Source organism: Plectropomus leopardus, chromosome 12 (assembly GCF_008729295.1).
Source record: "Plectropomus leopardus isolate mb chromosome 12, YSFRI_Pleo_2.0, whole genome shotgun sequence".
Classification (NCBI taxonomy): domain Eukaryota; kingdom Metazoa; phylum Chordata; class Actinopteri; order Perciformes; family Serranidae; genus Plectropomus; species Plectropomus leopardus.
In genome coordinates this window covers 14,750,539-14,770,144 of record NC_056474.1, presented here as the reverse complement: position 1 = coordinate 14,770,144, position 19,606 = coordinate 14,750,539, and the positions used below count along the sequence as shown (strand labels likewise).

Genomic DNA, 19,606 nt, shown 5'->3' with positions numbered 1-19,606 from the left:
TGTAACCTCTGGCTATTCAATAAAAAAGATTGTCAAACTTTTCTGCCACGTTCTCCTCGTTCTTAGTTGCCTGTTGGACTATTGCAGCTGACATGGACTCACAGCATCATATTGTATATATGTATTTTTAAAAATACAAAAATACTAAAAATATCTCAAATGTGACAGATTGGTACATGATACCATAAGTCATAATGCTATGGCACCATTTCCACAATGTCCAAGTTTTTTTGTCCCATTTTACCTGAATGCGTTATCTACTTATTCAAAACCCTTTCCCATAAAAGTAAAGTGTATTGTGAAAATATTTTTTGATTTATAGTCAAACAATTAACCCCCCCAAATCATTTCTGTTGCTCTACCCTTATTATTTTTGCTGGACTGTGACCAACATGAGATAATTAACATGCCACATGGCTTTCCTTGCAAGTTTTATGCAATAACATGTTTGGTTACAGGGTGCTAATATTTAAAAAGCCCAAGATGGAACACCTTAATTTTCCACTTTACCTGACTTCACCCTGGATTTATAATTGAACATATTAACTTTGATCTGACTTTATGCCTGAATAATGTTTGGTTTGGCTTCAATAAATGTTGTGGCAGTAAAATCTAAGAATTATTATATTATTAATCTAATAATTATCTTGGCAAAATATCATACCCACAAATTAAAGTACAACTCTAAACCCAAATTTATTTCGTTTCTAATTGAAAGCAAACAATACTTAAGAAACATCTTCTCCCCAGAAAACAAGAAAGCTATCGAGACGACGAATTTGTGCACCCTCTTTAATGTAGGCTGTATGAATGAATATTGTCCTCTGGCTTTGTATGATCCTGTCCCTTGACATCCATCTCTTTTTTTGTTTTTGTTCCCCATACAGTGTATGATTGAATCGTGATTGACTTACCACTTCTATGGGCTATGCTTTGTGTTTGATTGTTTACAAATAAAGACCTTTGAAACTGAAAAAAGAGCAGCGATTGCCAGATTACATCTTTGAATTGTGACAACTAACAAACAGAGCATTGTCCCAATTAGGACGACTGTGCGCGAGCGCATGTTAGTGCGCACACGCGTCTGTGAATGAAAACAGGAGAGAGAGAGAGAGAGAGAGAGAGAGAGAGAGAGAGAGAGAGAGAGAGAGAGGATGAATTGAGATAGCGGGAGCTGTGTTGACAAATAAGAATCAGTCGACACTTGCTTTTACGATGCTAAATTAGGCCTATATTCTCTAAAAGACATCGCAGCCTGCATATATTAGATCATCTTAATATCACCGGAAATATAAGAAATTGGGGTTATCTCAATTAGGCTGAGAGCCATGATTCCGTGTTGGTTTCATTTTTTCATTGGCTCATTACTATGTGCACGGTGTGTGTTCGCGCGCTCTGTACTTACGCAACAGAGAGCTTCACTCAGCAACGGGTTCGCGAGGCAAGGACGAAATTAAAGCAGGCATTTTTTTGTATTCCATTTTTGTCTAATCCCACTCATTTCTGAAGGGATTACCGGACCAATCATGATTGAGAGGTCGCTGGCTCGCCTGACACTGCCTGGACCAGGAGCAGTGTAGGCAGAGAGTGGGAGCACAGCACAAGGATCTGGAGACACTGAGAGATAGTATTTTGTTTCCTTTCTTTTCTTTTTTTTTTATTAGGAGATGAAAGTTGCTCCGTCTTCTGGCTCATGTTGACGACCGATCTGAGGATGCTCGATGCAATATCTGCACGTTTGGCGCAGGTTTTGGAATAGATTTGTGCAGTTGCAGCGGAATTTATGGTAACTTTGTCATGATGGTCAATGTTGGGATTGTGTTTTAAAGGACATCATCTTCACTAAATATCCAGGTACACTATTGTCTGTTAACCTGTTATGTTATTGAAGGTGTTATGAAGCTTATTTTGTTCACAATGTCTATGATATTTCTTGAATTGGGCTTCTGCAAAATATGATCTGCAGTATATGATACATATGGGATATTTAATAGCTATTTTTTCATTTTTTTTAAAAAACTGAATAAGTGACTGGTTTAAAGAGAAAGTTTCATTTTATGGAATATTGTTGATTTAGCTTGACAACAAACTAACATGCATAATATTGTTTATTCGTGCAGGGGCTCAGTTGCAGGCAGCAGTTGCTTATTCTCATTCTAAAGGATTATCCTGTGCACTGCAAAGTAATCAGAGGATAAGTCAACGTGACTGAATCCACATTACATATCTCCTCACCAGGCAGATCAGATAGGAAATAGCCGGTAACAGAGATGTAAAACACATGTAAGAGACATGGTTTTATCCGCACGTGTATAGAAAACTTATCTTTTTTATTTTTTCAGGATCTGTCTGGACTTTTCTGTGCATGAGCAGCCAATGGAGAAAGAGAAGGTGGTTGATAATATCCAAGCGAAATCTAGTTCCCCGTTACCTACTGGGATTCCCATTAACTGGGGGCTCATCACTGGCCCTGTTCCTGAACCTGTGTTTCCAGCAAGCACCCAGCTTCCTCCGCCTCAGAGTTCTGCAGTGCACGCACTACAGACCAAGGTGAAGTCACTCACTCAGAGAAGGACAAGAGGGAGAGATCGAGAGAAAGAAAGATTGGATACGGAGGTCTTAGTGAGCAGTCCAGCGGGGAAGATTTCATCCGAAGTCATTCTCAGACAGAGGCCCAGAGGAAAGGGTCAGGTATCTCTGCCTGTCCCTTCCTGGCGATCAGGCGCGGCGAAGAACTCAAGCAGTAGTGATGAGGAGGAGGAAGTAGAGGTGCAAGTAAGTTTCGAGATTCACAGTCCTCCAGCTGAAGCACGAGGAGAGCTGGTGTTTCAGGAGAGAGAGAGAACTGAACATGAGAGGTCAGAGGGAAATGAGGACCGGGTCAGTTTTCTGACAGGACAGCTTTGTGTGCTCGAGGGGGGCACCAGTCTGGAGAGTCTTCTGTCTGATAATTCAAGCAGCAGCAAGGATGAACCATCCCCTCCACCTCCTCCTCCTCCTCCTCCTCCTCCTCCTCTACCTATACTCTCCACTTTACCTGCCACTACGTCTGCTTCTGCAACATCTTCCTCCACATCTTCTACATCAACAAGACACTGGGCACCACCCAAGGGCTTCTGGAGAGTGGCACGCCCTGAAACATTGCTTCTAAATGGTGTTAGTCCTCACAGCATCCCCTTGTCTTTACCTCTGAAGGATCATACTCAGACAGAAGTGTTGTCAGAGCCTCAAAGGAAGTCTAAACCAGCTGAAACAGGCACCAGGAGCGATGTGGAAATTGTGGTGGATGATACTGTCAAATCCTCAGAAATTAAACATTCAGACAGCGTTGAGTGCTACCTGGACAGGTGTGAGCAGAAGGAGACAGACTCTGGTGACCAAGCCAAAGGACTGTGCAATTCAGACAGCTGGGAGAGCATGTCTTCACAAAGTGGGGTACTCCCTGCTGATGATAAACTGAGAGTGAAGCAGAGAGCTTATGCAAAGTTAAGGGAAAGACAACAAAACTGCAGGGAGGAAAGAGAGCAGAGCGGAGGAGAAAGTGCCAGCTGTTATGGAGACATGACTCCAGGCAGAGCAGATTGTAAAGGTAGGTCTCTGAAGGATACTGCGTGTATTTAAAGGGATACTTTGCTGACTATTAAACTATGAAACTATGAAAGTTTATTTTGCAGTTTTAAATTTAAAAGCTCTTTCGCATTACGATCTAGCACACCTGAGACTTGAGGCGGCTTAGCGTAGCTGAGTGGCTAACATCCACCGACTAAACAGTTATATTGAGTGGTGATAAAATAATTTAATCATACAGCTCTTCTAGCCTTTTCACTATTGGATTCAAATTACAACTGTGAATGAGTCATTTTACGGGTTTTGTGATGCTCAAAAAAATTCTGATTCTGATTCCACTGAGTTACAGACAAAGCCTGCCACTGTTCCCAGAGGTTTATCCCCTATTTCTTGCACAAAATATCAACAGAAACACACACTTTAGTGCACTGTTTGGATGTAATATGAGAATAGAAAACATACTCCATACTGTTGCCTATATTGTAAAAACGTAGGCTGGAATAACTGAGATCAACTGCAAAACTAAGCAGTGCTGATCAAATAAAAAATCGATGTTCTGTTACTGCGTTGCCTATTTCTCGCCTAAAATGTTTTTTAAAACATATTTTGGTATACTCTTTAACTTTAAGTAAAAAATATTTGTTACCATCCAGCTGCTATATTGTTTCTTGTGGAAAAAATGGCAAAACTCACTTTACCAATAGCATTATTTGGACTGGCGCAGGGCAGTGAATTCTGGTTGTTGCAGGTCTTCTACCTCTTGAGCAAAAGCAGCAGCCCTCTTCTTCTGTGTTCTCTAGTCATGTAGCACCAACTTTAAAACTATTTGCATCTTTCTACGGCTTTGATGGCCTAGTTTTACAAAAAAGACCATCTTTCCAGCAGTGAAATATTTCTTTATGGGTTTTTAGAGGCAGGCAGATAAGATCTGTCCTCCTCATCGAGAGATAATTTTAGTTTTAGTTCGTTGAGTAAAGGATTGTATTACATAGGTTTCTGATAAAGTGTTTAAAGCCTCTTTGACATTTAACTGGCTGACTCAGCTCCTTAACAATCTATTAAATTCTGTTGCATGAGGTAAAAAAAAACAACAAACAAGCAAAAACAGGTGTCCTGGTATGTAGATGTACTCTAGACAAGTGTCTGCACAGGTTAAATGAAGGATTTGGTTTATCTTTTTTCCCAAGTAGCAAAGTACAGTGTAGTTAATGTTTTTAAGTATTAACTAAGGTTACAAAGGTGTTTATAATGTTAAAATCTTGTCTGCTTAGAATACTTGCCAGCTTTCAAAACCATTCAAATGTCCTTATATAAGCCTTTGTTGGTCTACCAATGCTGTTGTATAGGAGCACACTATGTAACCTGGCTGATTTCCAGTGTTGAACAGATGTCAGATGTCAGATGTGCAGATGTGCATGAGTGTGTTGCTATTATTAGCAGTCAGAGTGGTGGGGGAAGTGTCCCTGCTTTTGTATCTGTCTGTGTGCTAATGGATGTCTTTGTATTCCTTTAAGGTGACAGATTATGTATTTTCCATACTATATATTTGTGATTCTGTACAGGTGTCCTCTGCGTGCAACTGAGTGTGTCAATAGCAACATAATCAGTGCAGTCCATATGGGTAAATCCATGATGATCAAGTGATTTTTACCTCTTGTCTCTGGAGAATCTGCCTTTAACTGACTCTCAGTAGTTGCGTAACCTCTGTTTTTTTTTTATCTGACTGACATTAAGGATCAGTCAGGGATAACCTATGAGACTGTCATTGAATCTGATAGTATGAAGGTTTATGAAAATCCTTATGATCGTACAAAGATCCAATTATTTTAATACCCACATGTCCCTGTAGGTCACATTGTGGCTGATGGCTCTTTTGCCAGTAATGTTTTCCCCTGAAGCAAGCGCTATATGAGACACTGAATAAGAGCTTAACTGTAAGTTTGAAGGGTACACTATTGTATGAAATCAACACTGGGTTAGCTAAATGTAGAAGTAAACAAAGACAAGTCATTCTATTCTTAAAACCCTTTGGAGTGCTTTTCAAGCTTTTCTATTCACATCATAATCATATTAGATCTGACTTGACATGTACTTTTCCACTTTGCTTTATGCCTGTCACAGGTGCACACAGGGCATTGGACAGCTCAGACTCAGCCATCCTTGCTCAGGAACTTGAACCCTACTTGAGGTGAGCGATGCAAAGCTTCTTTATGTGACTTGGCAGGGGCAGTGACATACAACACCTATGCACTATTTATATCCTCTCCTCATAAAGTCCCCTCTTACATCTCCACTTATGGGAATTTAGAATCTATTTCTTTCTGGATTGAAGCAGCTAGAGTGTCAAATAAATGTATCATATGGAAACATTCAAATGCATTAATAAATAGATAATAGATATAAAAATCAGTATATTGGAGAAGCTGATATTTTACTCAGATTATAAAATGAAGCTATTGTTTTTAGGAAGATCTGTAACCTGTGATACTTTACTAAAGAGTTTAGATCTTAAAGGAACACTGTGTAAGTTTTAGGGGGATTTAGTGGCATCTTGTGGTGAGTATTATAGATTGCAACCAGCTAAAACTTCTCCCAGTTAGAATTCGTTCACTGTTCATTGTTCAGGAGCTTTTTACTGGGAGCCAGATTATCTACAGAAGTCTCCTACTCTACATCAGGAGGTTGTTCTGGGAGCTGGATAATATACAAAGGTCCCTTCCTCTCCAGAACAAATGGGCCTGGTGATTTAAAGCAGTAAAAAAACAAAAACAAATTCACATTTTTAAAAAAAATCAGTGTTTTTCACGCTCTCATCACAAAAGGGCTGCTTACTACAGTGGCTGACACAAAAACGCAAATGGTCCTATCAAGAGCCAGTGTTTAGTTTGTCAATTCTGGGCTTCTTTTAAAAAATGGCAGTCAACGTGGCCATCTCCCTTAAGTGGACCCGCTCTCTATGTAGATATAAATGGCTCACCCAAAGGTCGCAAAAACATAGTGATTCTTATCTTCAGGTGATTATACAGTAACAAAAAGATTATTATATAACATTCTATTTCTGCCAATATATCCCCCTAAATCCTACACACTAAATACATATGTAAATTGAACACATTTGTGTAACTGAGCAATAAAAACACATTTTTCCATTACTATTTTCACAATGGAGTTTGGGTGATTACTTGAATGGTTGATCTGATCCAGCCTTTTTAGTTTATCGTGAGGCTGTTGTCGTTATAGAGTGCTTTCTTTCTTTCTTTCTTTCTTTCTTTCTTCATCATCATTATTAACAGCAGAGTAATACAGCTGTATATGGTGAACCAAAACAGGCTGCTAATTCTACCATATTTGTTAATGTTGGACTAAGTTTGCTATGACAAACTGTAATCTATTGAAACACAATACGTTCTCCTCTTGACACCCAGGAGAGAATGAATCACACTCAGTCCATTACAAGGATAATCCACATGGCTGGTGTATCATGCTATCTTTATCACTGGGCCAGGGGATAAAGGCGAGTACAGACGATGAAGCACAATGCAGAGCAGCTTAGCTGCTGGGCATACGGATAGCTGGAGGGATGACGTGTCTCTCTGCTGCTGACCACCAGTGCCACGCCCCAGTCTATCTATCTGATATTACATAAAACAGCTTAAGGAGACGAAGCTTGATTCACTCAACGTTAAGTCAATCTGCGAGAAATATAATGTAGCTGGATATGTCACAACACTCCATAAGCTTTGCACATATAATGACTTCATCAAATATTTAGTTTAACTCAAACAGTTATTAATGTAGCCTAGTTTAATTTTAAATTCAACTCTATCCATTCCCTTGCCGTTTTCATCACCCAAATGATTTATTTCTATTAAATTTGCATCTTTCTTTTGATCTTCAGGTCACTTCTTGTAATCACTGATGAGCTTCCTCTGAGCCCAAGACATGAGCAAGCCAAGCGTCTTCTGGAGCGAGCACGACTCAAGGCTCGCTCCAGTCACATTAAAGGCGATCGTCCCTGCAGACGCTCCCATTCTGATCAGAGATCCACTGTGTAAGTATGCTACATCTTCTTACAAATTCTATGACCCCTTTGGCATCTTTTCAAGTGCGATGTTTTGGATTGTGAATGTCCCACTTGTGCTTGTGCAGTTTTGCATGCATGAGAGTGAATCATTGGTGTGATGATAAGTTCAATTTCCTGATGAGTAGATACTTTTTTCTGCAAATTGCTTTGTTGCTACCACTGTAAAGGGACAGTTCACCCCAAAATCAAAAAATACCTTACCTGTTGTGTCATTTATCAGTCTGGATTGTTTTGGTGTGAGTTGCTGAGTGCTGGAATATATTGGCCGTAGAGATGTCTGCCCTCTCTTGAATATGATGAAATTAGATGGCGCTTGGCTTGTAAAATACATTTGTAAATGTCTCTCTACAGAAATCATCACCCACTTACTCAAGATAAACCACAGACCTTATTGTGAGCTGTTTCATGTAGGAACTGTTTTCTTTCAACTGAACTACACAGGCCAACCATCATCCACTAACGGATGAGAGGCCTTGCTTGTGACAGGGGGAGACGTAAACGTTAATGGCGTCTTCCTCAGCTGAGCTGTAAGGTTTAGCCAATTCAGTGGTAACTGGTGAGCAAGCAGTAGATGCTTCCCTCTGCGCAGTGATATGGTTGTCAGGTAGAAAGAAAATAGGTCCTACGTGAAACTGCTCACACCAAGGTTTGTGGATTATCTTGAGTAAACGTGGCATGATTTCTGGAAAGAGACATTGCTGTTGAGTTTTTCAGATGTATTTTTTTGGCATTTTGAGCACCATCAGCCCAGTTCTATCTAGTTCCATCATATACAGCATATAGACATCTATATGGCCAACATCAACAACTCACACCAAAACAATGATAAAAAAAAACACTTCAGGTAAGAAAAAAAAGTTTTTATTTTTGTTTGATGGGGTAAACTGTCCCTGTAAGTTTACTGTATCTATTTATCCATTCAGATACTTATGTCTCTTTTATCTTTCTCTCTGCTTTGCGTATCCCTCTTTTGCATTTGCAAGCTAATTTTGCATTGTTACTGAAAATAAGCTGAAGCACTGAAACCTGACTTATGTAATTATCATTATATGATAATTACGTAATTGCAAATACAGAGCTGACAATGTTGAGAAAATGTTACGCATCATTCTGTTTACGTCACACAGTTTTGATCCCTAAAATCCCCTTATATCAGCTGGAAGCATTCACTTAATTGATAAAGGAGTATTTGCATTAGATCCTACATCTATGACTGCACAGCAAACATACCTTAAGTCACTACATGTACTGTATGTCTTATTGCAGTATATCTTTATCTATGTAATCACCAAAAATCTCCTATTCTGAAGAGCTTTTTTTACCTACTTAGTCAATAGCTGAGACAAGGCTGACATACAGTTTCACTTTCATGTTCATTATTACATCACTTTAGTAAGACACAAGCTTACAAATGAATTCAACACAAGTGTATCTCGCTAACTGACAAAATGACTTGTGCTCCTTCAGATGCCTTTAAACCTCTGAACTCTGAGCAAATCTTTCAAAAATATGTAGGAAAGGGCATGGAAAACTCCATAAGAACTGTTCCACAAATTGCAAGAAATTAGAAGATAGAAAATTATTTTAATATAGCTTGGGAAAAATGTCTAGGGAAAAAGGAAAATGCTCGGAAAAACTATATTCATATGGATCATTATTATATTTAAAATTATACTACAAAAATGTATAATTTTTAAGCGCTTTTTCTGGGTCATTCCCTTTTTTAAACCGTATTTTTCTTTTTATTTATTTATTTCCAGTTGCATTATTTTCAGGTAATTTTCTTTCATTTTTCACTGATTTGTTTGCTAATTTTTGGGCCATTTTTTCTTTCATTGCTCATTGCCTTTTTCCACTGTTTTTGAAAGAAATCAAGCCAATTTGCTCAAGTTTCAAGGGGTTAAAATGTCTGTAATCTTCACTTTTGTGTTATTTTTTTGCAGAAAGAAGCAGCAAGTGGAGTCTCCCAGTCCAACACCAGTGCAGAAAGCTGTTCAAACCAAAGAAGATCAAGCAGCTCTAACTATATCTGGTCCCCTCCTCACCCCAAACCAAAGAGACACTTCCCCTGGTGACCAAGGTGGTCGATCCAGACGTTATGGTTGTTCACCGACACGGGTGCGCTTCGAGGACGAATCAGAGAAAGAGGCAGAGTCTCGGTACTTGGATAGAGTGAGGCAGCGTAGCAGGCCGGGGCAGCCTAAGTCCAAGAGTAAAGAAAGTAATACGGATTCTAGCAGCAGTGGTTCAGAGAGAAGCAGAAGCCACAGAAGTGTCTCCATGCCTCCGCCACAGAAACAAGAAGTTGTGGGTGTCAGTGGTGAACCCACAACAGTGATTAAAGAGATAATAGTGCTGGTGAAAAAATGTGAGTCATGTGGCTCTGTAGTCAGGGAGCCTCAGCTGGCCTCAACACCGCCAGAGCCAAAGAACACTGAGCCAAAGCAGCCTGAGGAGCCACGGGAAAAAGCGGCTCCTCGCTGGGTGCCTCATAACAAACCGGAGGCAAGTACTCGTCCTAAAGCTCCTCTAACTGTCACTTTTGCTGGAGCCTATGTGCTGGGGGAAAATAAAGAGAGCAGTACAGGGTGGAAATCATCAGGGTTTGGGAAACTCAGGAGAAGGAGCAGGAAAGGAGAAAGTCGGCTGGAGTCTGGCCATGGGCCTTACGGCCCGTCTTGGGCTCAGCGGCGTAATTCAAATCCCAGGAACAGGGTCAACTTGAGCAGAGCTGTTTCATTTGCCCCAGACAGCCCTGTTGCTCTGGAGCCCCGTTTGCTGGATGGTCTGAGGGAATCACCTCCCCCGTTGCTCCCTATAAAGTCAGCCCTAAAGTCAAGCTCAAGAAATCGCACTGCTGCAGGTCAGATGACCTCTAATCAGGGAGGTGAAGGAGGACTGTCTGCCCTCCTAGACTCTCCAGAGGCAAGAAGGGAGTGTGCAGTGGCATTAACCCAAGGGACCCCTGCAACCAGCAGTCCAGTGCCCTGTATCAGACCCTCCACCCTGAGGTACTCCCCAGCTCGGCTCACCTCTGACCTGCCAGCTGCTGAGCTCTGGGACGTCACTCCAGATGGACCAGGTGAGTAGTCAGTGGGGATGAGCAGAGCCATGGAGACATTTCAGTTCATCTGAAAGTTTGCATGGAGAGTTCAGTGCTTGTAATTTCTGTTATTTACATGATAGACTGATACTGTTCATTCTTGGGGGTGGATTTATTCTTCTATAAAAGCAGCGGTAGAAAGAGTAGTTTTCTCCATTTATTAAGAAGTAATCCCACAGTGTAAAAGAAAATATTGCATACTTTTAACACTGTTAAAAATCCCAACCAGGTAAAAAATAAAAGCACTCATTATGCAAAATACAAATACAATATTACAGAACAGAATAGAACAAAAAAAATAAGATCACACAAAACAGATTAGAATAAAAATAAAGGCACAAAAGAGATTGTAATTAGAAGAGAATTAAACAGACCAGAATTGAGAAAAAAGAACATTATAGGATGGAAAATTAACTGAATAAAATGGAATTAAACAGAACAGAATAACATAAAAAAAGAATAGAACAGAGCAAAAAGAAAATAATAAAATAAAATAGAACATAACAGAACAGAACAGAGCTAAATTGAACCGTATAGAATAGAACAGAGCAGAATGAAACAGAGCAGAAAAGAACAAAAAATAGGATAAAACAGAACAGAACCGAGCTAAACTAAACAATAAATAATAGAACAGACTGGAATGAAATAGAACAGAGGAAATGAAACAGAACATTCCAGAGTGATTCTGTGACATCCACTCAGCACACCCTTCTCTACCAGCAGGTCTGAGTGAGCCTGGTTCTGGTCCTGAGTGTCGCCCCGCTCTCCGTGGCCTGGGGATGTCCCGGGCCGAGGACCTCAGGGCAGAGCTGTTGAGAGCAGAACATCTGAAAGCCGAGGCCACATGGGAGGAAAACGCTGACGGGTCCAGGTAAGATAACAGCGCTCTGGTCATAGCTTAGACAATAAATCCTTTGCCCCCACCGTGCTGTTCCCAAAACGGCCTAAGCGTGCCAGACTAGTAGCAGTTAGGAGATTAAAATGTTGACCTACAGGATGTTGATATTAAAAATATTCAGAGAACACCAAGACAACCCTGCCCCCTTCTGGTAAAGAAACCCTTTACTGTTTAAGACATTTATGGCAGAATTTTAAAACCACAAGCAAAATAATAATTTTAACAGTTCTTCTTATATAATGTTGGGGCTTGTCGATCGACAGTTTAGTTAAACCTGGAGCGACATTACTTCTCTTGTGCTGCTTTCAGACACCTTTCACAAATACTTAAACCTTTGAACCCTGAGCAAATTACTGTGATTTCTTTTAAAAACATCGGGAAAAAGGGAAATGAGCAACTTTGTAAGAAATGTTTCACAAATTTAAAGAAATTGGCAGATTTAGAGAATTATTTAAAATAGACAGGGAAAAATGTCTATGGAAAAAAAATTAAATGAGAGTGAAAAGCTTCATTTTTATAAATCGTAATTATATTTAAAATTATGTTACATGTTGAATTAATATAATTTTTAATTACTTTTTCCAGTTCATTCCCTTATTTTTTTAAACCCTTTTTCTTCTTTGTAAAATTTTATTTATTAATTTTTTTTGCACAAATTTTCAGGTAATTTTCTTGTACTTTTTATTGACTTTTTTGAAATTTTTTGGATTTCTTATTTTGTAGCTCATTCCTTTTTATTTGTTACAGAAAGAAGAAGGCATTAGTCGATTTAGATTTTTTCTTGTTAATGTCTAGGGGAAAACTATATTTATATTATTATAATTAAAAATTGGAAATTATGTTACAGAATTATTATTTTAAGCACTTTTCCAGTTCATTTCCTTGTTTGTTTTTACTTGCTTTTTTATTTTTTGTTGTTCAGGTAATTTCCTTAAATTTTTGGTCATTTCTAACTTCGTTGTTCATTGCATTCTTACCATGTTTTTGAAAAAAATAAAACCAATTTTCTCAGGTTTCAAAGGGTTAATACATTCTATTAACCTCTAGTCTATATACTACTGCCCACTTAAATACACTGTTACAACTTACCTTTTCCAGAAAGCTGGATGGACGGCCAAAGCTCTTCCTGCGTCGCTTCTTTTCCTCCATCGGTCTCAACAGTGTTGGTAGACTGGTGAAAGGAGGTCGCTCCAGCAGCATGGAGCAGCTCAGTATACCCCCGGCCCCCCGAGTCAGCTCTGCTTCCCAAAGCCCCACACGCAGACCTCAGCCCACCAGCCGTATGCAGAGGACACCCTCACTGCAAACCCTGCACACGGTGAGAAGAACATTTTTCAGGACTGCTGCTCTGCCATCATCTTTTGTTTTATCTCACCACATCACACTAAATGTGATTTTTACCTCAAAATAGAAGGCTGTAGGGAGAAAGCATCTTATTTACATGTCTTTAAACTTCCTGTTTTGCTTTGAAGTACCTTTCAGCACTTATTTGCCACAGTGGACCAACCAAGGCTTTGAAGTATTACCCACCTTTCTGCCTGACACTTTGAGCGAAGATAATGCATTCCAGGTTGTTTCTTTCCACTTTCTGCAGTAGCCGTCCACCTCTTGGCAGCTACACGAGTACACAAAACACATGTAAACAACTCTCTGTTCCAGCCAATCACAGCCCTCTATTTGCATAATGTGGTGCCAAACTCACACTTGTTAGTTTTAGAGGGGCGTTGGAGCCAGAAAGTTACGGTTCCAAATCTGTATGGTGAATTTTGCCAACATGGAAAACACAGTTTGTTACAGTGCCGTTTATTTGCCACTAGGTGCTGCCACTGGCCCAACTGCGCAAAGCCTCATCTGTGCAGAGTTTAGAGAGAAGAACAGAACGTTCAACAATACTGGGAGAAGTGCAGATACCGTACGGTCTGGCGCCAAGGTAGGTGAGAGAGAAAAAAGAGAGAAAGAAAGAGAAGAAGTAAAAGCACATGGTTTTGCTTCACTGTTTTGCATCGTTAGTTTTCTAACGACTACAGCCAAAGGTGTCTTTTACAGTAGGAGCATATATAAAAAAACTTATGGGAGCATTTAAGACAGTGTGCTGATCCTCTGTTTGATTCTTGCATCAGTTTGATTTCTTGACCTAACACCTGTAAAAGTATTTTGGATGTGTGTGACCTCCACCTTGCTTGTTCCTGTAATTTTGTGTCTGCTTATGACCATTTTGGGTCACTTTGTGGTCACTTTGTGTCTCTTCCTGGTTGGTATGTGTTAATTTCAGTTTTGCACGTGAAGGCCATGTGTGGCCACTGTTAGGCCTGCTCAGTAATCATTGCATTGAATGTTTTCTTATTGTATAAATACAATAAGAAAACATTCAATGCAATGTAAATGCAGAGGTCACAAATGTGCATTGTCCAAAAACAGTAATCGAAGATTTTAAAAAAATACTTCCTTGCCTACTGATTTAAGTGACTAAAGAAAATAACCCAAAACGCACATGAGCTGATCACTAACAGAGTTTACAGAGTTTTTAAATAATTCAAATAAATCAATTTATCATTGATCTTAATAGGTGCCACGTTCACATTTAAAGAGGTTACTACACAAAAGAGGAATTAAGAGTGTGTTCATTTAGCATGACTAACGTTAAATGAGAAAAGTTTATCTACAACAGAACAAATATTTGAAACCAATACAGAGTCTCTTAGACTCTGCTGCAAAAGACTCCGCTCTTTATATGCTGAAACCAAACCGACACCTTTAACTAGAGCTGTATTTTTGCTGTTACAGCCCTGACAGCCCTCAGCTGGAGCTTCACAGAGCCCTGAGTGTTGAAGACGTACTTGCCTCCAGAATTGCACGTCCAGTGGGCCGCGTCACTCAGGCTTTCCCTGATGGGACCCTCCTCCTGGAGCTCGTCAGACCCCCGAATGGTCCCTTTGGGTTTGTCATCTCAAGGGGCAAAGGTCGACCAGACACAGGTAGCTTTTTTAATCCACATTGTCTTTGCAAAACTCAACAGAAATGTCTCTTTCCAGAAATCATGGCCCAAATACTCAAGAGAATTTACAGACCTTGTTGTGAGCAGTTTCACATTGAAACTGCTTTCTTTCTACCGAACTACACCCGCCAACCAAATCACCATGCAAAGGGGAAGTGTGCATTGACTGCTAGCACCAGTGAGCTGAGGAGCACAGGGAAACCCCTCACAAGCCCCTCACCCATGAGAAGATGCATGCTTGCTTCTGCACGGGAATAAAAGTTCATTAGAAAGAAAAAAGCTCCTAAATAAACTGCTAACAACAAGGAATGTAGATTATCCTGAGTAACTGGGTCATGATCTCTGGAAAGAGACATTGTTATTCAGGTTTTCAAATGTTTTGGGGTCTTTTTTGGCACTTTTAGACCCACAAGCTGAGTGCCAGCTAGTTCCATCTCTGAAAGCCTTGGCGATGAAGAAGAGGTTGCCATATCTCTCTTCTAGGACAGTCCATGCTGCATTATAGGCTGACTCTCTACCTAGCAGGAAGTAACTCTCTATAGCCTTCTTGGTAGGCTATTATAAATATATTTTTTTACATATTTTACAGAATGACCTTGAATATGTGTTGGAATTCAGGCTCTTCGAAAATAAAACCTTTTCTTTCGCTGGTATATTTTTCCTGTCAATGAGAGTCTGAAGTCAGTGAGGCGCCGTTGAATGTTGTTGGTTCAGGTATTGGAGGATGGCTCGCACTGATAGACTCTGCTAAAGCTTTAACAAGACCTGCTGTGCTGTCTTCTTGTCTTGGATGTGTCAAAACTTGGGGTGGGGAGGGCTGTTGCAACGGGCTATTTTCATGCTTTTCATCCTCCCTTTGCCTGACAGGGACATGCTGATGGAGCAGCTCATCTATTTCTTCGTTTGAACATCTCTGCTCATATACTTGCTGTCGTGCTTTAGCGGCCTTTAACTTCTTAATCGTCTCCAGTTGCTCTAATTGTCCACGCTTGGTGTCTAGCACCTTTTGTCTCTCTGCATTTGAGCCTCTTGGTTCGATCCTCTCTGGCACCTTCTTTCTCATTTACTCGTGCTGCAGAGCAGTCGAGTTCTCACTGTAGCACCCTCCAAGAACAGGCACGAGGCACCAGATCTTGATTAAGAAACTGGGTTTAATCCATCCAAAACCAGCCTGTGAGAACTGAGCTAATGGAGAAAAAATACAGAATACAATAAATGAAATGCACGTATAAATGTCTTATAAGACAGCATAACATAAATGTAGCTTGCCTTTAAGTGATTATGCACTTGTAAAAAAAAAAATTCTCTACACTTACATACACCCACCTAGCATGTGAAATTGCTCAAAATACAACAGGAACATGAGTCTGTAATATTGAACTCATAGTTTTTGCAAAACTTTTAACAAACATAAACTACAATCAGCATACCTCGTAGGCTGCAATCCTTTAAGAGGGGCTAAATCTTCCTTGTTTGTTCTTCTCTTGGTATTCTTCCTGCTATGTTTATCTGTTTATATGTTTATTATTTGCTTCGCTGTCGCAGTTCCCCTTTTTTTCTGCCGTATTTTGGCGCTACGCTCAGCAGGTGTTCATAAAATTAATTCCGGGCGGAACACTCGTAGTGCGGTGATTAGTTCCGACTCTCAGATTACTACTATTACCCACAGGAACCAAAATACCAGGATAAACAGCCAAAAAGATAATAATTAAACTGATGATGAAAGGCAATTTCAAATATAGAGTACTTTGGTACAGTGTCTTTGACTCCCTTTAAAAGTGCTTTATAAATAAAATGTAGATCTATTATTATTATTATTATTATTATTTATTATTATTATTATTATTATTAATAATAATAATAATAATAATAATAATAATTTTAAATGTAGATCTTGGTTTTCCAGTTATTCCACTTTGGTCACGGGATAGTTGTTTTTTTTTTCTTTTTTCTATAGCTAACTGCAAGGCTGGTCATCAACGATATGTTGTGTATCTTAAACACTTAATAATAAACTTAATGAACAGAGGAGAGACCAAACAGAATTATATGCCATTATTCAGAAATACATTTGCCTTTGGCTTTACTGGTAAAGGCAAGTAGTTAAAATTGGTAATCAATTAAATATACTCACATACAGCATATCTTTTAGCATTAATTCCATCACATATTCAGGTTCATTCTGTAAAATATTTAAAATTACTCTTTGTAGTAATGTTTATAATACTGATGACTGCTGAGTGGTTTTCCATTTAGGCCTACCTTTTGTATGGTAGGCTTATCTCATTTTTCCCCCTTCTTTCTCCATCTCCCCCTTGTTCTGTTTCCTTCCCAGGTGTGTATGTAGAGAAAGTGGGTGATGGTGGTGGCGAAGGCCCCTACATAGGTCTCCTTGGCATCGGTGATGAAATTCTGCAGGTGAATGGAGAGGCAGTGGCTGGACTCAGCCTGGACCATGTGACACGGCTCATGACCCGGGAAAGCACTGCTTCTCTTCGGATCATGCCGTCCCGACGCAACCAGCGCTGAGTTTGAAGATAGGCATGGAACAGAGCCATTTTATGGATCCATATTTACCACTGCAAACACTGCTGCACATGGTAGATAGTCAGTGTGTATCTCAGTGCACTTTTACATGTCAAAATAGCTACATGAGATTTCAGGGTTAGAGGTTCATTAGTGCAATATTGTTAAACAATATGAAACTGCAGGGGACTTAATTACAATAACAAATCAATGAAATAAAACCAAATAGCCTACAGTCAGTAATAAATAGGACTAGAAACAGAGTAGATGTTAGAGTTTATATTGTGATACTAAAAAAAAAAGGCAAAGACTATAAATTCAAATCCAGTAAAACTTATTTCTATGCAATGATTTCATTGTCAGACTTAGCTGAATAATTTCTTTTACAAAGTATCTGAATTTTAACCCCATTTACCTGTTTAATAAAAACAATGTGGTGACAGTATTTGTCACAATCAACGCTGCTTTTCAAAATGTGATTTATTTTGAGTAGAACCATATTTTGTCACATATTTAAAATGTTCCCATCAATCATGATCTCAGATTCTTGTGGAAGGTTGTGCTGCAAATGCATGAGATCTCAAACTAAAGTGTTTTTTTTTTTTAATAAATAAAATGGGTTTCTGAGGGTATTTAAAATGCCCTCCTGAATCACAGATTCTGTCCAAACATAAAAAGCAATTAATTATCTCTCTCTCTCTCTCTCTTTGAATGGATTATATTGCCCTGGAGCTTTGCAGGAGCCCTTCATTTTACTTGTGCTCTATCACCTATTGCTTCAGGAAATTGATACTTGTTTGCTTCTAAATAAAAACATTTTATTTTGTCAAACTTTTGTGAGACATTCCTTAATTATGAACACAAGCTTACAGTTCTATCACATAGTGTTTCATTTGGATGCATTGACATATTTAAAATGTTTAAACTCATATAGTTTCCTATCATATATTGTTTTCTTGATTTGAGAGTAAAACCTGTGCAACTTAAATGAGGCTTAATTAAATCAATTATTGATATGCACATTTTAGATAATCAATTTGGCACTGATGAGGGCTTCTTACCAACAAAAATACTGGCTATAGTTCAATTAAATCAGATCCAGTCATGAGTGCATGGAGTCAACACTGGGGGGACCAGTTTTTTTTTTTACAGAAAGCATGTCTTTCAACCCTACTTTTGGGTTTGGGGTTTCTGAGGGTATTTAAAATAACTACAAAATACTGCTATTTAAAGTTGAATGTCCCTCCTTCCCCAGTGCATGAAGAATCACTTGTGCCTCACCCGTTCTGCACCACTCCCACCCTCTCATAACCAGCATAGCTATACTGCTTTACAAAAACTATAACAATCACCAATTCTTAATGTAAGAATATTACATTATGGTTTTCTACTTTTTAACACATTTAAAAGTTATTGAACAGAAAGACAGAATGGTGTACCTACAATGGAGCAACAGTTTCTGCTGGAGTATGGTACCACTTCCTGGAAAAACTATACAAAGAACTGCTGAACACCATAATACTAGAACCAGCAGCACTTTAGGATTACAATTACATTTGCTAATGATTATATCAGACAGTGGTGAGTGGTTGCCTATAGTGAAAACGTTTATAAATATATACACTAAAAATCTGACAAGTGGATTTTAATTAAAAGAAGAAATTAGAGAGCCAATTGCTTTGAAAAAATAAGAAAATAAAACAATTAGTCTTAATTTATGTTTACATTATAGCTAATTGTTAAATTTAGTAATAATGTACTTATATTTACATAATTTTGTGAAGATGCAACTGAAAAATTACAATTTTAATTTAATCAGTCTTTCAACTTTTAACAACTTCAGTTAACCAAGTTTACTGTGCTGTATATATTCTTGCAAACTAGTCAGTGATATTCAGATTTTCTCAAACATGTTAAGAAAACAATTCACAGATCTCCTAACGTCATCATTTGCAAAATCCTCTTTAAGTTTACATAAGTTGCTAAAACTTAGAAAGAAAAAAGGTAACTTCAATTGTCATTTTTAACTTGCAACAACTTCACAAATTTAAGTAAAACATTCTATATTCTAAGCAAACCTGACAATTACATATCATAAATTAAGATTTATAGTTTTCTTTATTTCACTCGGTTTCCAGAATTTGTGTAACATCAACTTGTCAGTTTTTAATGTGCATTTTATCAATAGGCTATATTGGCAGTGATATGTCACCCCAAAACATATTTCAATTACTGCCTTGCAATCGAGGTTTCCTTGAAAGATGCTGACAAATGTGTTTTAGGGGATTATGTCAGACTGCTGTGAACAGGATGCAGGATGATGGTCGTGACTGCTGCTTCAACAGGTCTGTTTAAAGGTCGTGACTAATCAAGGCTCACTAATGTTTTATTTTTCTTAACATTAATCTTCAAAAAAATGAAGCGTGACTTCCC

The 19,606-nt window shown here is 38.8% G+C and overlaps 1 protein-coding gene across 1 annotated transcript; it reads left to right on the top strand.

Annotated features, from left to right (window-relative positions):
* The first annotated feature begins 1,526 nt into the window (after positions 1-1,526).
* On the top strand, positions 1,527-17,691 carry si:ch211-13f8.1. The gene is made up of 11 exons (XM_042497516.1): positions 1,527-1,576; positions 2,343-2,880; positions 3,196-3,589; positions 5,689-5,755; positions 7,466-7,618; positions 9,595-10,733; positions 11,478-11,625; positions 12,751-12,970; positions 13,470-13,582; positions 14,437-14,627; positions 16,983-17,691. Exons 1-11 carry the CDS (start codon positions 1,527-1,529, stop codon positions 17,174-17,176), a joined length of 3,207 nt encoding a protein of 1,068 aa, XP_042353450.1. The 3' UTR covers positions 17,177-17,691.
* The last annotated feature ends 1,915 nt before the right edge of the window (positions 17,692-19,606 follow it).

Bases quoted from the DNA above. Each gene is read 5' to 3' on its own strand.
- si:ch211-13f8.1 (XM_042497516.1), top strand. From the start codon at position 1,527: ATGATTGAGAGGTCGCTGGCTCGCCTGACACTGCCTGGACCAGGAGCA. The intron at 5,756-7,465 runs GTGAGCGATGCA...TTTGATCTTCAG, and splicing joins GAACTTGAACCCTACTTGAG to GTCACTTCTTGTAATCACTG. The intron at 11,626-12,750 runs GTAAGATAACAG...TACCTTTTCCAG, and splicing joins GAAAACGCTGACGGGTCCAG to AAAGCTGGATGGACGGCCAA.